Source organism: Prosopis cineraria, unplaced genomic scaffold (assembly GCF_029017545.1).
Source record: "Prosopis cineraria cultivar Desert tree isolate PC_DT_omini unplaced genomic scaffold, ASM2901754v1 PC2, whole genome shotgun sequence".
NCBI lineage: Eukaryota > Viridiplantae > Streptophyta > Magnoliopsida > Fabales > Fabaceae > Prosopis > Prosopis cineraria.
Window position 1 is genome coordinate 35,427,194 of NW_026555333.1, and position 14,799 is coordinate 35,441,992.

Sequence of the window (14,799 nt, forward strand, 5' to 3'; positions counted from 1 at the left end):
TCAAAATATTTTAAAATTTATTACAAATATTTTAAATTTTTAAACCCTTTTTAATCTTGATAAATATTAAAATTTTAAAATATTTTTTATTTTTTTAATTTTACTTTTAAAATATAAGGACCAATATTTAAAAGGTTGAAACTTTAGGGACTGATTTATAATGAGTCAAAGTTGAGAGATTGAGTTATAAATAAGTCAAAACTATAAGGACTAAATGATCAATTTTTTCCTTTTTAAAACATTTAGATATTTACTTCTTTCAAATTCCAATTATTTTCAAAAGTTTAAACAAACATAATAAAAACTCACAAAATAATTTTTTTCCAAAAGATAAGTGATTTTTTTCATGAAGAAAGCTAAAACAAATATCCCTAGTTCTCTCTAAAATTTTAATAAATTCCAAATTTTGGTCCCACTTTCTTTTTTTTTTTAAATATAGGAAAAAATAATCAATTCTCATAGTTTAAGAAAGTTAATAAAGTAAAATAATTATACCTACAATTAAAAATTTTGGATTAACCTATCCCTGTAATTAAATAAATAAATTTGTGTAATGAAAATAAATATTAACTTTATGAGAGACAATTTGAGAATAATGTCATAAATGCACCTTGAAATTTATACTTTTGCTTATAAATAACAGCCAAAGGACACATATAATTTTAAAAAATATATATATACACATATACTTTTTCCTTTTCAAATATAAGCAACCTTTTTTTTCCCAAGATATCTCAATAATCGATAGTTATGAGACTAATCTTTTGAGAAATCTAAGCTCAATTTAAAGGGTTGTTCTCTCCTAAACAATACTTTCTATGCATATATCTAAGAATCAAACTTTAAAGGGCCTAAATTACTACCATATGTGACACACTCACCTAGTAAAAATATTAAAAATATATAAGCAACACTACTATAGAAATGGGTATATGTGATGGGCCTTATTGGACGGTTATAATTATAACTGTCCAATAAATTAAAATATTGAACAGTTCTAAAAATAACCGTCCAATATATTTAATATATTTAATATATTAATATATTGGACAGTTATTTTTAAAACCGTCCAATAAAGTTTGCTAAATATTAGACGGTTAATATTTTAATTGTCCAATATGCTAAATATTGGATGGTTAACATTTTAACCATCTAATATGTGGTTTATAACATCAGTTCGCCTCCTCTTTTGCATTTTCCAGATCTGATTTTTGTGGTTTCTCCGTCTTGATTCTCTTCTCTTCTTGTCTCCTCTCCTCTCATTTCAGCCATTAATCTCTTCCAAGCTCTCTCTTGCTCTCCCATCACTCTCTTCTCCTACTCTACCACCAAAGACTCATCTCCCACCACTGAAGATCTTGTCTCTCCTCGTGCTCTGCTCTCTTACGCATAAGTGGTCTCATTTTCTCCTCTCATTTCTTCTGAATCTCTTGCTCTCTAAAACGATTTAACTTGATTTTGTATTTCATTGTTGCATGGATTACTGATTCTTGATTAGGCTTTTGTTTTGTTAGATTAGATTATATTAATTTTGGGTGTTATTGGTGTCATATGCAAGCTGTTTGGTAAAATGCTTTATAGGAAAAAATGAGCTTTGGCAAGAACCCACATAAAAATGCATGTCAGACTAATAATATATGATTAGAAGAGAGTTATATTTAGTTTTTATTTTTACCCAAATTTATTGTCTATTTTTTATATATTTTTTATTTGAACAATATTTAACTAGTTTGAGTGAAAAAATTTTATTGTTTGGTTTTTTGATTGATGATTGAATAGTATATAAAGTTTTATAGTGATTGGAATTGTATATGAGTACTTTTAGCTTACTTGAAATTGTTACTTATGTGTAATTTATAGTTTTAAATAACATGTGATATTGTCGTTTTTTATGATGATGATAATGTGATTAGAATGAGGGCAAAATGTCTAGGAAGATTTTCTTTTTATGCCATTATACTGCCAAATTTTTGTTTGAAAATAATAGTTTGGCATTTTAAGGGCTTTTTTGTTTAACTTTTTTTAAAATTAAAAGGAAATTTTTTTATACAAGAAAATTTTTTTATTTGTTTTGAATAGGGGTAGAAAATTTCAATGAAATCAATTTTTATAAATTAATGACATATAATTTTTATAATAGTTGGGTCTATATATTAATGTTAATATTAAAAAAAAATATATATATATATATATTACTTATTATTATAAGTAAAAAATGATTTTTTTTATTATAACTAACATAAAATAATTCTTAATTTTTTATAAATTATAAATAAAAGAATTCACTTGTTGGCAAGTTTTCACATAAGATAAAATACTTATAATTAATTTAATATAATTGTAAGTATTATCTTAAATTTAATTATCTTAAAGAGGATGATGTGTGTGTGTGTGTGTGAAAGCATGTGGCTCATGGTTGATAGAGTTAGTAATTAATATATTCATTAAACTAACTCTTTCAATATGATTGAGTCACTAATATGATTTTTCTCAACAATTCATATTAGATTGAGAGAGATTATGGACAAGAAATGAATGTTTGCGAATAAAGTGACAAAAGAATATGTCGATGGGGTGAAGGAGTTCATTAGATTCGCACTAGAGCATGAGGCAGACCATAATAGTATTGTATGCCCTTGTGTGAAATGTGGCCTCTTGAAGCGAGTTAGTACGAGCGAGTTGGAAGATCATTTAGTGTGTTTTGGAATTAATTATACTTATACATGTTGGCATAAGCATGGTGAGTCGAGGGATACGACTGATAGAAGCCGTGAGTATAGCAATATGTACATGTCACATGATTTCGAAACAAGTATAGACAAGGATGATTGTGTTGAAGAGATAACTAATGCTATTGAAGAGGAACTTTGAGATTGTTCAGAAATACTAGAGAGATTAAGAAATGATGCAGGGACACATTTACACACCAATTGCACAGAATTCTTAAAATTGACCGCTTTGCTGAGATTGTTCAACTTGAAAGCAAGAGGCGGGTTGACTGATATGATCTTCACAGAATTTCTTTCACTTATTCATGAAATGTTACCGAAGGATAACAAGCTTCCAACCTAAACATATGATGCAAAATAAGTGTTGCGATCTGTGGGCATGAGTTATAAGAAGATACATGCTTGCCCTAATGAATGCGCTTTATTTCAGAATTAATATACATCATTAACTAAGTGTCCTAAATGTAATGCATCACGTTATAAGCATAATGGAAAGAGTTTAGAGAAGGTGGTATAGTACTTTCCCATTATGCCTAGGTTTAAACGCTTGTATAGCAGTGTAGTAGATTCAAAAAATTTGACATGGCATGCAAACGAGAGAATTAGAAATGGTATGCTAAGGCATCCTGCTGACTCTATGCAATGGAAAAAGGTTGATCAAGAGTACCTATACTTTGTAAAAGATTCTAGAAACCTATGCCTCGCACTAGCTACCGATGGAATGAATCCATATGGCATGCAAAGCAGTACCCATAGTACATGGCCAGTGATATTAATAATTTATAATCTACCTCCATGGCTATGCATGAAGCATAAGTATTTGATGATGTCCTTGTTAATTTTTGGGCCAAAACAACCAGGAAATGATGTAGACATATACTTGGCTACTTTAATTGAAGATTTAAAGCTATTGTGGGGGACAGGGGTCGACATGTATGATGCGTATAGGAAGAAAACATTTAATTTGAAAGCCATGTTGTTTGGCACAATCAATGACTTTCCAGCGTACAGTAATTTGTTTGGGTATAGTATCAAAGGGAAACTTGAATGCCCTATTTGTGAAGATAGCACACAGTCAGTGAGATTAGAATATGGTATGAAAAATGTCTACATGGGACATCGTAGATGGTAATCCAAAAGAAGGTAAGCCACCTCCATTTTTATTTGGTGAGCAGTTGTTTAAAAAGGTCAAGGATTTAGAGGTTAAATTTGGAAAACCTTTTGTGAGGCGCATTAGCACAAGTGGGTGAAAGAAAAGATCTATTTTCTTTGATTTGCTGTATTGGATGACCTTGGATGTATGGCATTTTCTTGATATAATACACATTGAAAAAAATGTGTGTGAAAGTATTATTGGTACGTTACTATAAATTTCAAGAGAGACCAAAGATGGCATAAAAGCGAGGGTAGACATAGTTTCCATGGGTATAAGGGAAGACTTGGCACTGGAGGAAAATAGAAGTCATACATTTCTTCATCTAGCAGATCACACATTGTCCAAAAAAGAAAAAAGGTCATTATGTGAGTTTCTTGGTGCAATTAAAGTTCTAGAGGGTTACTCTTCCAATGTGAAGAATCTCATGTCAATGAAAGACTTGAAGTTGAAAGGTTTAAAATCACATGACTATCATGTCTTGATAAAAAATTTTCTTCCAATAGCCATACGATAACAAAATTGTGTTTCTTTTTCAAGTCAATTTGTAGCAAAGTGATCAATCCTCACAAATTGCTAAGGTTACAAGGCCGAATTATAAGGACATTATGTGAACTTGAAATTCATTTCCCGCCTGCATTTTTTGAGATAATGATTCACCTTACTATTTACTTAGTTAAGGAGTTAGAAATGTGTGGCCTGGCTTATTTGAGATAGATGTACCCGATTGAACGTAACATGAAGGTACTAAAAGGGTATGTGAAAAATCAAAGTAGACCTGAAAGTTGTATTGTTGAAAGGTATATTAGTAAAGAGGCTGTTGAATTTTGTCAAGAGTATTTGAGAGATGGCAAATATGTTGGGATCTCAGTAGAAAGACATATGGGAAGAGAAGATGGGGAAGGAATGAAGGGAGTCAAATTAGTCACTATCTCAGAAACACATTGGGAGCAAGCACACCTGTATGTATTACACAACTCTAAAGATGTTGACGAGTATGCAGACAAGCACAAGTCTGACATTAGGAAGGATAATCCAGGAAGAACTGAAACTTGGTATGAGAAGGAACATAATAAGCACTTTACAGGTTGATTAAACAAGCATGTTTCTGACAAGTACAATTTCAATCATAATTTTATTTTTGAAAGAGTAAAATGGTTGGCTAGAGGTCTAAACATACAAGTTGTCTCTTATAACAGCTATGTAATCAATGGATACACATTCTACATCAAAGAGCTGGATGATCGAAGTATAATGCAGAATAGCGGTGTAACTCTTATAGCTGAAGCGATGCATATTTCCAATGTGAAAGACAAAAATCCTATATATGCATCAATGTCATATTTTGGAGTGATTGAGAATATATGGGAGTTGGACTATGTTAAGTTTAAAGTTTCAATCTTTGGTTGTAATTGGGTTGATTATAAAAGTGGCATTCAAATTGATATGTCATCTGAGTTCATATAGGTGAATCTTACAAGGCATGGAAATAAAGATGAAACTTTTATTTTGGCATCGTAGGCTGAACAAGTGTTTTATGTTCCTGATCTTGCAAAACAAAATTGGTCCATTTTTTTGTTGTCAAACAAAATAATTGGAGAGATGATTGATGTTGTTGAGGATGATCCATTTGAAGGGATTGCGCTTAAAAGCAATCTCATCGAAGATGGTGCCAACTATATAAGGCATGATTACAATGAAGGTATTTGGATCTCAAAAAGGGGTAAAAGAATGAAAGAGAAGATTATAAAATTAAATCAAGCTATCAAGGTAGAAAAAGTTCAAAAGAAGACAAGGAAAAGAAAAAGATTGACTTAATCTTGTGGTGATCAATTTTCTTAATTACTATTTGTGTTTTGTTTGTGCCTTGTGCATTTTAATTTACTTAATTACTATTTATGTCTTATTTATGCCTTGTGCATTTTAATTTTCTTAATTACTATTTCTATTTTATCTTTTAACTATTTCATTACAGGTAAATGGCTCCCAAAATACCATCTAAGAAACTTGGTGACCCATACCAACTAATAACCTATTCGATAATCCTCCCAGTGCCATCAGTTCACCCCCTGACTCACCGAATGACCCACTTCCTAACCTGCTGGTGGGTGATCATCTCTCTGCATCCACTACTCAGTCTATGGCTAAAAATGCTCAAGAAACTATGGCTATATCAATTAGAAAAGGCTTGGTACTGATGGGTAAAGTTAATCGAAGATGGTTGGCTAGACAGAAATATTCTTTTTAATGGAATTCGAAGGGTCAACCAATTAGGACCAATAAGCATAAATTCTCCAGCTATATTGGGGCTGTGATTAGAGGGCATTTAGGATTATCAATTAATGTTGGCATGATGTAGATTCAGCCTCTATGGATTTCATATGAGAACAAGTTGAGGTAATATATATGTATTTATAATATTAATTGTTTTATTATATTATCATATCAATTTTCTAACTTATATCTTAAATTTGCTGATTAAGTAGTCGGCATTTGAGATTGACACCAGTCGAAGGCATTTTGTCATGGAAGTAGCATGTAAGGCACATCGTGCCTTCTGATATTTTGTAGGATCAAAATATATTACTCATACCAGTGACCATATTAGTCCTACAATCCTTGAGTTGATAAAACACATTGTCAAACAAGAGCATTGGGATACTTTTGTTGCTAGAAGCCTTGACAAATCATTCTTAGTAAGGATCATAATATTTTGTACAATAATTTTATATGAATTGATCACTAAAATTATGGTACTTTTTATTTTTTTTAGGAACTAAGCCAAAAGAATAAAGATTTAAGGGCAAAAAATCTTCTTCCTTTCCTAAAAGGGCACTTAGGGTACTTAGGGATTGAGCAACAAGTGGCATGTTTTGAATTTATTAATTGATATGTAATATGTGATGTCACTAATGTATTTTAATGCATAGATTGACGAAGAGGGCACACCAAAGAGCTCTATAGCACGAGCCAGACTCTTTATATTCGGTCAGACTAATAAAGATGGCAACTATGTAGGTGAACATGTTCGAGAACTTATTGAAAAAGTTGTAAGTATTTTCATTCTCAACTTTGAATAACATGCTAATAATTACTGTTTTAATAATTTGTGCTTTCCAAATTATGATAAATAGAGTGTCATCTCAAAAGAAGTTTCAAAAGGCGAACTTCCTTAGGATGAAGATGTCTTAGAAAAGGCATTGAGGAATTGTGATCACCCGAGTTGTGTTAGAGGTATTGGCATGGGGGTCTCAAGGAAACAAATAGTGGAGAAGAAAAAGACTCAAAAAAATGTATCTTCTTCAGCTGGATTTAATGCTCTAAAATAACAAGTAGAAGCGCAATAAAAAATGATTGAGGCACTGCTTAGGGCTAATGATTCTGGGAAGTCGCCCTTTGAGCATATAAGTCCCAGCAAGATAGATAGTTGCACTGTGGCCCAGCCATTTGGTCAAGTTCCTGAGGTATATATTAATTTTGTTCCTTAACTTTAGTTGACTATGGATTTTATTAACTCATATTTATTTTTATTTAGGGCGAGCATGATTGCTTTTTTGTGGTAAATAGCCCTAATAGACACAAAGTGGCAAGAAGCCGTGTGTTTAATATCCTTAAGAAAAATACCAAACACAATGTGCTGATACCTGCAGACTATTTGCGAGGGTTGATTCTTGAACCCATTGATGCCAACTACCCGTTGCCGATTCCAACTTTAGATGCGTTTACTATTGGAGAAGCAAGTGGCAACTTTATTGCATGGCCCAGGGTTTGCTTCTATGTACAAGATAAAGCACAAAATCGACAGGTATGCTAGTTACCTTTTTATGTATATATCACATAATTGGTCCTAACTATATAATTGGGACGCAGTTTAAGGGGAAGGGCATCACTAGACAATTGGGCTAATTATCCAAGGTTGAGACAGCCGTACCAAACCAATTGTCAAAAACCTACCAGAGCGCACTTGAGGCATATGCAAAGTTGTTTGCTGATTCTACAATGCTTATCAGCTTTGACCAAAGCATGTACAGCAGAGAATAACACGATGTGATTAGGGTTAAAATGGTCAATGAAGTCCTCAAGCAAGTTTCGATTAGCCAAAACGTGATTCATTTTTATATGAGGTACTTATTGTTTATATGAATTTTTATTATATTTTAAACTTAATATAATATAATAATTTTTTTTTCACTTAGGCACCTATATGAAAATTTTATCGTCCCTGGTGATCTTGCATCAAAATTTGTCTTTGTCTGTCCTCATGATGTCTCTACTTATTGCAACATCACTATCTAAGTGTGGTATAGCCAAGCTCAAACATTAGCAAAGTACTTTGAGGCAAAAAACCTTACTATGGGGACGTTATTTATGGTATCTTATGTATAAGGGTGAGTTCAATGGTATCCTAATTTATTTAATTTATCTTGTCATTTTAAATTTCATAACATATGTTTTCAAATTATTTTAGGAGCCACTGGATGCTAATCGGCATTATGCCGGCTGCTGTTAAAATTGCAAAGTTTTACTACTTGGATTCTACTAGTGAGCAGCCAGATATGATGGAATTAGTTAATTTGTAAGTTTATATTTGGATTCTACTTGGATTCTAGTTTTAACTTACTTTCTTTCTTATCAGGGCCGTGGTGCTTTATCGCACTGAAAAGAACTTACATGTACCATTAAGGTACAAGTCATATGATCTAGCCTATCCTAATTGGAAGATAATAAAAGTACTTCTCACTACTAATTTTAATAATTAATTTTAGTTTTTTAATTAATTCAATAACATGTTTATTGGTTTTTCTATGCAGTGCCTACGACAAATAGCATATAGCGAGGACTGTGGATATTGTGTCATGAGATTTCTTAAAGACATCATCACTCATGAGATGACTTTAATCCCTTCTGCGGTATGTATGTTATTTACATTAAATTGTATGTGATTATAAATTTTAATTTATTGAAATAATTAACCTTGTTGTCAAATTACATTATTGTAGTATTATCCCGATTTATATTGTAAAGAATTCAGGGATCGTCATATTAACGAAGTTATTGAGGAATAGTGTGAGTACATTTTTCAGCTGTGGGCCAGAAATAAGTAAATTACACTTTTTTATTTTAGTTTTTATAATTTAGAATAATTTTGGTCTAGTCTAGCAAACAACTTTGTTTTACTTAGTACTATATTAAGAAATTTTATAAGTAACAATTTTTTTATTTTAATAAAATTATTAGTTTATTATAATTTCATTTAGTTTAGTATAATTATGGATTGAACTGAATTGGATTGGACTGATCTGTATTTGCATTATACTATTATAGAGGGTTGCAAGAAATGCAGCTAGCATATTAAAAAAAATTGCAATATATTGAACGGTTATTTACTATGACCGTTCAATATAACGAAATCATTGGATGGTTATAACTGTCCAATATATGAACATATTGGATGATTATTATCAGAATTGTCCAGTACGTTCAAACATATTGGACGGTTATAGTTAATAACCATCCAATATGTTCATATATTGGACGATTATTTAAAGAATCATCCAATATATTTTTTCCTTGTACACCCCATGCTGACACTATATTACACATATCTTTGAACCGTCCAATATTATATATTGGATGGTTCTAATAATCATCTAATATTTATTTTATCAATATATGACGGTCTCATATTGGACAGTTCATAACCATCCAATATGAGCAAAAAAATTCGTCCAATATTTCCTTTTCTGTAGTAGTGTAACTTTTAACAATAATCCTCATATCAAGAGAATCATTATTCTCATGAAAACATACATTGTTTTTTTTTTTTACCCATAGTTTCAATTTATAATAAGTGAGAAGAAGTCATAAATTTATAGACAAAAAAATATAGATTAATAAATATAAGGGATACAATGAAATTTTTGTTTTATGAAAACTAAGTTACTATATTTTTTACCAAAACTATCTAGAAAAAAATGCTTATATTTTGAACTAGATGGAGTATACTTTTTTTCACCAACATTTAATAAAAAGTCAAATGGAAAACTTGTGGTAATAATTTAGTGGCAAATGTGTACTTTTTGATTCCCTAACTTTATAACTTTATATAAAATTTTAATTTGATCTTTTAATTTTATAAAATATTTTTGTATTCTTTTAATCCTAACACCATTAATTTTAAATAATTGTTTTGTGCACTGATTATTTTTATTTTTTAAAAAAATTAAATTTAATATGTTAATATTTAAAATATTTTATTAATATTTAAAATTTTAATATAATTTTTTTGTGATAAAACTAATGATAATACAGTTAAAGAATTGAATGGACATTTTATAGAATTTAATGACTAAAATAAAGACTTGGATAAAGTTTTTTTTTTTTTTTGGAAAGAAACTCGGATAAAGTTAAGAAAACTAAAATATAGTATAACATAATTGAATAATATATACTCTCTTCATTAAAAAATATAAGGTATTTTTTGAGAAAATGAATGTTAAAAAAATATAAATCATTTTTAGTTTTTCGATATGTAATTATTACCTTTCTTCTAAAAGTATCTCTATTAATAAATAACTTTATATTTATTATAGAGTATTTAATAGGAGTAAATATAAAAAGATAGAGTTAGTTTAAAAATATATAACTACTTTTTTAAAAGTAAAATTTAATTAAAAATATTTTATATTTTTTAACAAAAGAAGTATAATTTATAAATAAAATAAAATAAAAGCATCCTTATAAATGAATCCAGAGAAAGGAACACGCTTCTAGGCAGATTCCACAAGACCTCAACATTTAATTCTGTTGACTAATTCAACTTACGTTTGGTGAAATCTAATTAATGGGAATGGCATATGAATCAAAAAAAGAAGAGGCTAATAGACGGGCACACCAGTAATGACTTTAAGCTCCTCGATCTTCTTCTGTCATACTTATAATAAGTGACTTGTACTATTCAACATGTTTCATTCCAAATTAATAAGTTTTTTAATTTTGGTCATACTATATATATATATATATTAATAATAAATATCTTTTCCATCAACATTTAACAAAAGGTGAAATGAAAAATTTGTGATAAGAATTTAATCATATAGACTGATATCTGTCAATGTGTATATATATATATATATATATGATTTATAAATAGAATAAAAAAATAAAGCATTTTTATAAATACAACCAGAAAATATTGGAGCATGCTTCTAGGCAGGCCCCACAACCTTTAATCATGTTGACTAATTCAACGATTGGTGAAATCTAAGCAATGGGGAATAGCATATAAAGATGACAAGATAAAATTTAAGTGCGGAATGACCAGGCTTATTTATATTGAAGGACCATAACAAATTTTAATGACAAAAAAATATTAAAGTGATCGGAATTCAAAAATAAAATTACTTAAATATCCTCCATATTCAAATTATTTGTCTAGTTTTATGTATAAAACTATTTTAAGAGTAAACTATATATATATATATATATATTCTTTTTTGCCTATTATATTTGGAGACTTTCGGTAAAGAAAAATACACTACATGATTATATAAGGGACTGAGTTGAAAATATATTTTGATAGGAAATAACTAAAATACCATTCTTTTTTAAAATATGAATTGGACTTGTTATTAAAACCCTAACTAATTAATTTATCATTTCACAAATGTATATTTGTTAATTTATCAGTGAAACTTATTGATAATACCTTCCACATATTCAATCTTATTAACTTGTTATAATACGAAGTGGGTTTGCTAAAACCATAATTTGATTTGTCATTTCACTCTTATTAGCAATACCTTCTATATATTTAATTTTATTAACTTGTTATAATATGAAGTATAGGCTTGGTAAAATCATAATTTGACTTGTCATTTCACTCTTATTAACAATACCTTTTACATATTCAATTTTATTAACTTGTTATAATATGAAGTGGGTTTGGTAAAAATCATAATTTAACTTGTCATTTCACTTTTGTTAATAATACTTTCTACATATTCAATTTTATTGACTTATTATAATATGAAGTGGACTTGTTGAAATTATAACTTCTCATTTCACTAACAAATACTTGTTAATTGCTAGTATTAATAATGTCTTCTATATATTCAACATTATTGCAGGCTTGTTATACCATCCCCTCTTTATCGTGATATATATATATCTTTGATAAAGGCATTGATATTAGTTTCAAAAGAGACACCATTTGTTATTGAATGTTGACATTTACTTTGAAACTCTTTGAGTCTCTTTCTCATATCTATTCTATATTTATCATCTAAAATCCAGAAACTTCTGCACCAACCCAACAATCTCATCCATGTGTGGTGAGTGTAGGCCACGGCTCAAGCCAATCAATGAGCTTCTCAAACGGAGCCTTCAATTTTACGTTAAATCTAATATCTCAATTCTTATATAATGAAATATGATAGAATAAAGTAATATGTGCGTACTTGAAAAATTCATGATCACTTATTAAAGATACCTTAATTATCTCGAATGTAGACAGATGCACAACCCACTGAACCCTAGAGTTTTCAGAGAGTGTAGAGATAATGGAGTAGAAGAAAATGTATCATATGTTTTGTGGTTATCGATTGATTGACTTATAAGGATTAGATCAGCAATTGCTTTATTAAATAATTAAATAATTATATTATATTATCTTTAACTCAGTTAGTTAAGAGATAGAAAATAACTGACGGCTATTGGGTTGTGGGTTGAGCCTCTACCCATTAGGCTCACTTGTGTGATTTACCTATCACGGTCCACACAATATCATAAAAACCAATCTATTTGGGTTTATTTATTAATGTAAATTCATATAAATATTTCAATAATCTTCCACTTGGATTACATTAATTAAGCAAGTTGTATAAACAAGTCACAAATAAAATTCAAAAAATGAAACTTCACAAAATCACTGGATCCTATAGAGAAACAAGTGATATAATGTCTCAAAATTTAAATAAAATATAAAATTTTATTCTAATACAGTTCAATAAGATAATAACATAAATCACTGATTCCTATGGGAAAACAAGTGACATACATAGCGTATCACAACAGAATCATTGAATTTTATGAGAGATACAAATGATATAGACACATATAATTGAATTGAGCATAACTCACAAAAAAAAAATAAAGCCTAAAGAGAAATTATAACAAATAAGATTCTCAAACTCCTACTAAATCAGGGCATCAAAGGAATTCACAATACCCATATAAGTTATATAATTTTGAAAAACTTCTACAGGTAAACCCTTAGTCAATGGATCTGCAAGCATTTGCGTGCTAGGAATGTGTACCATATGGGTTTGAAACTTATCAATTTTCTCTTTCACAAACATAAGTTTGTTATCAAAATGCCTTGTACGATTGGAATTTCTGTGGTTATTAGTATAGTATGCTGTAGATTTGTTATCATATTAAATTATTAGAGGATGTAATATTGACTCAACTAGGCGCATGCCAGATATCAACTTTCTCAGCCATATAGCTTGACATTTAGTCTCAAAACAAGCGATATACTCAGTTTCTATATATGAAACTACTGTAAGTGTTTATTTTACACTTTTTTAAAAAAAGACTCCTTCAGACAATATAAAAATATAGTCGATTGTGAGCTTATAATCATTCAGACAGGAGGCAAAATCTGAATATAAAAAGCCAACAATTTCAAGATTTTTTAATTCTTTAAAGTCATAACAGTTTCAAAAGTCCAGGAAGCACTCGGAGGAGATAACATGGACGTGGTGCTGAACACGGCTTGGCTTGTGAGCCGTTGAAGCCAAGCCATTCTTGAGTGATATGACGTAGGTAAGGAGGACTTTAGGGTTGTTGGAGAACAGCAAGTCACAGAAAATTGAGGATGGCGTTGATGTGGGCTCGGCTTTCATCACGCATAAACGCCACGTGTCAGGGGACTATTGGTGGAACTTCCATGGAAACAAAATTTAAGTTACAGAAGCCATGAAGATGCAGTTGATCAGAGAGGACAATGAAGAAGCTCTTTAAATAGTAGATCTAAAGCGTCGTATATCGTAATCTCTCCGTGCTTTATTAGTTAATGAAAAAATAAATATTCCGTTGCCGGGACTTGAACCCGGGTCTCTCGGGTGAGAGCCGAGTATCCTAACCACCTAGACTACAACGGAAAGACAGCAAAGTGCTATGCAAAAAAATATATCAATAGCTAAAGCAAAAACGACGTTCTCATTCTCTCCCTCGCCCTCTAAGGTGTGATACAAGATTGTCTACACCAACTAAAAAAAATGCTCCCTGTTGTTCTTAATAAAAAATACCTTTTAGAAACTTTATTTAATCCTTAATAAAATTTGATGAAACATTAATGAGTTATTTTCATAAATTCTTACATATTCAATTGGTTCATTTATGTGGCATATTTGACTTTAACATTTGAAGGTAAAGATAATAATTTTAATTAAGTGTAATTTGGTACTTCCATAGAAATTTTTAAAAAATCAAAACTCTTAACTAATTTTAACCACATGTGATTTAATTAAAGTGTCTTACAAATAGAAATTGAGCAGTAATTATTAAATTACAAAATAGTTATTTAACTAGATCGTATGTGTTAATAACTTACTGTAAAGGACTATATGAATCAGTTTCATTTAAGTGGATTTAAACAAAATCTTTCATTCTTTCTTGGGAGAATGACAGCTAGCTCTCAAAGAAATGAGTTAATGAGAGTTAAATTCTCAATAAAATTTTTTACAAAATAAATTATAAATATCAATTAAAATGGTTACAAATTAAAATTTCTGTTACTATGTAAAAGTTATATTTAATATTTAAATATTTATTTATAATTAAAACTCTTAAATTTATATCAATCTAAATTAATATTTTCAACCTGTTTTTTTAAAAAATTTATCTAGGACC

General features: G+C 29.7%; 1 protein-coding gene and 1 non-coding gene across 2 annotated transcripts; one reads left to right on the forward strand and one right to left on the reverse strand.

Moving 5' to 3' along the window:
• The first annotated feature begins 7,232 nt into the window (after positions 1-7,232).
• Positions 7,233-8,948, forward strand: LOC129302725 (uncharacterized). The gene is made up of 7 exons (XM_054941619.1): positions 7,233-7,346; positions 7,418-7,687; positions 7,798-7,907; positions 8,351-8,458; positions 8,519-8,612; positions 8,694-8,792; positions 8,883-8,948. Exons 1-7 carry the CDS (start codon positions 7,233-7,235, stop codon positions 8,946-8,948), a joined length of 861 nt encoding a protein of 286 aa, XP_054797594.1.
• Positions 8,949-13,975: 5,027 nt separating this feature from the next.
• On the reverse strand, positions 13,976-14,048 carry TRNAE-CUC (transfer RNA glutamic acid (anticodon CUC)). The gene has a single exon. It is a non-coding gene; the product is annotated as a tRNA-Glu (tRNA).
• Positions 14,049-14,799: the final 751 nt, after the last annotated feature.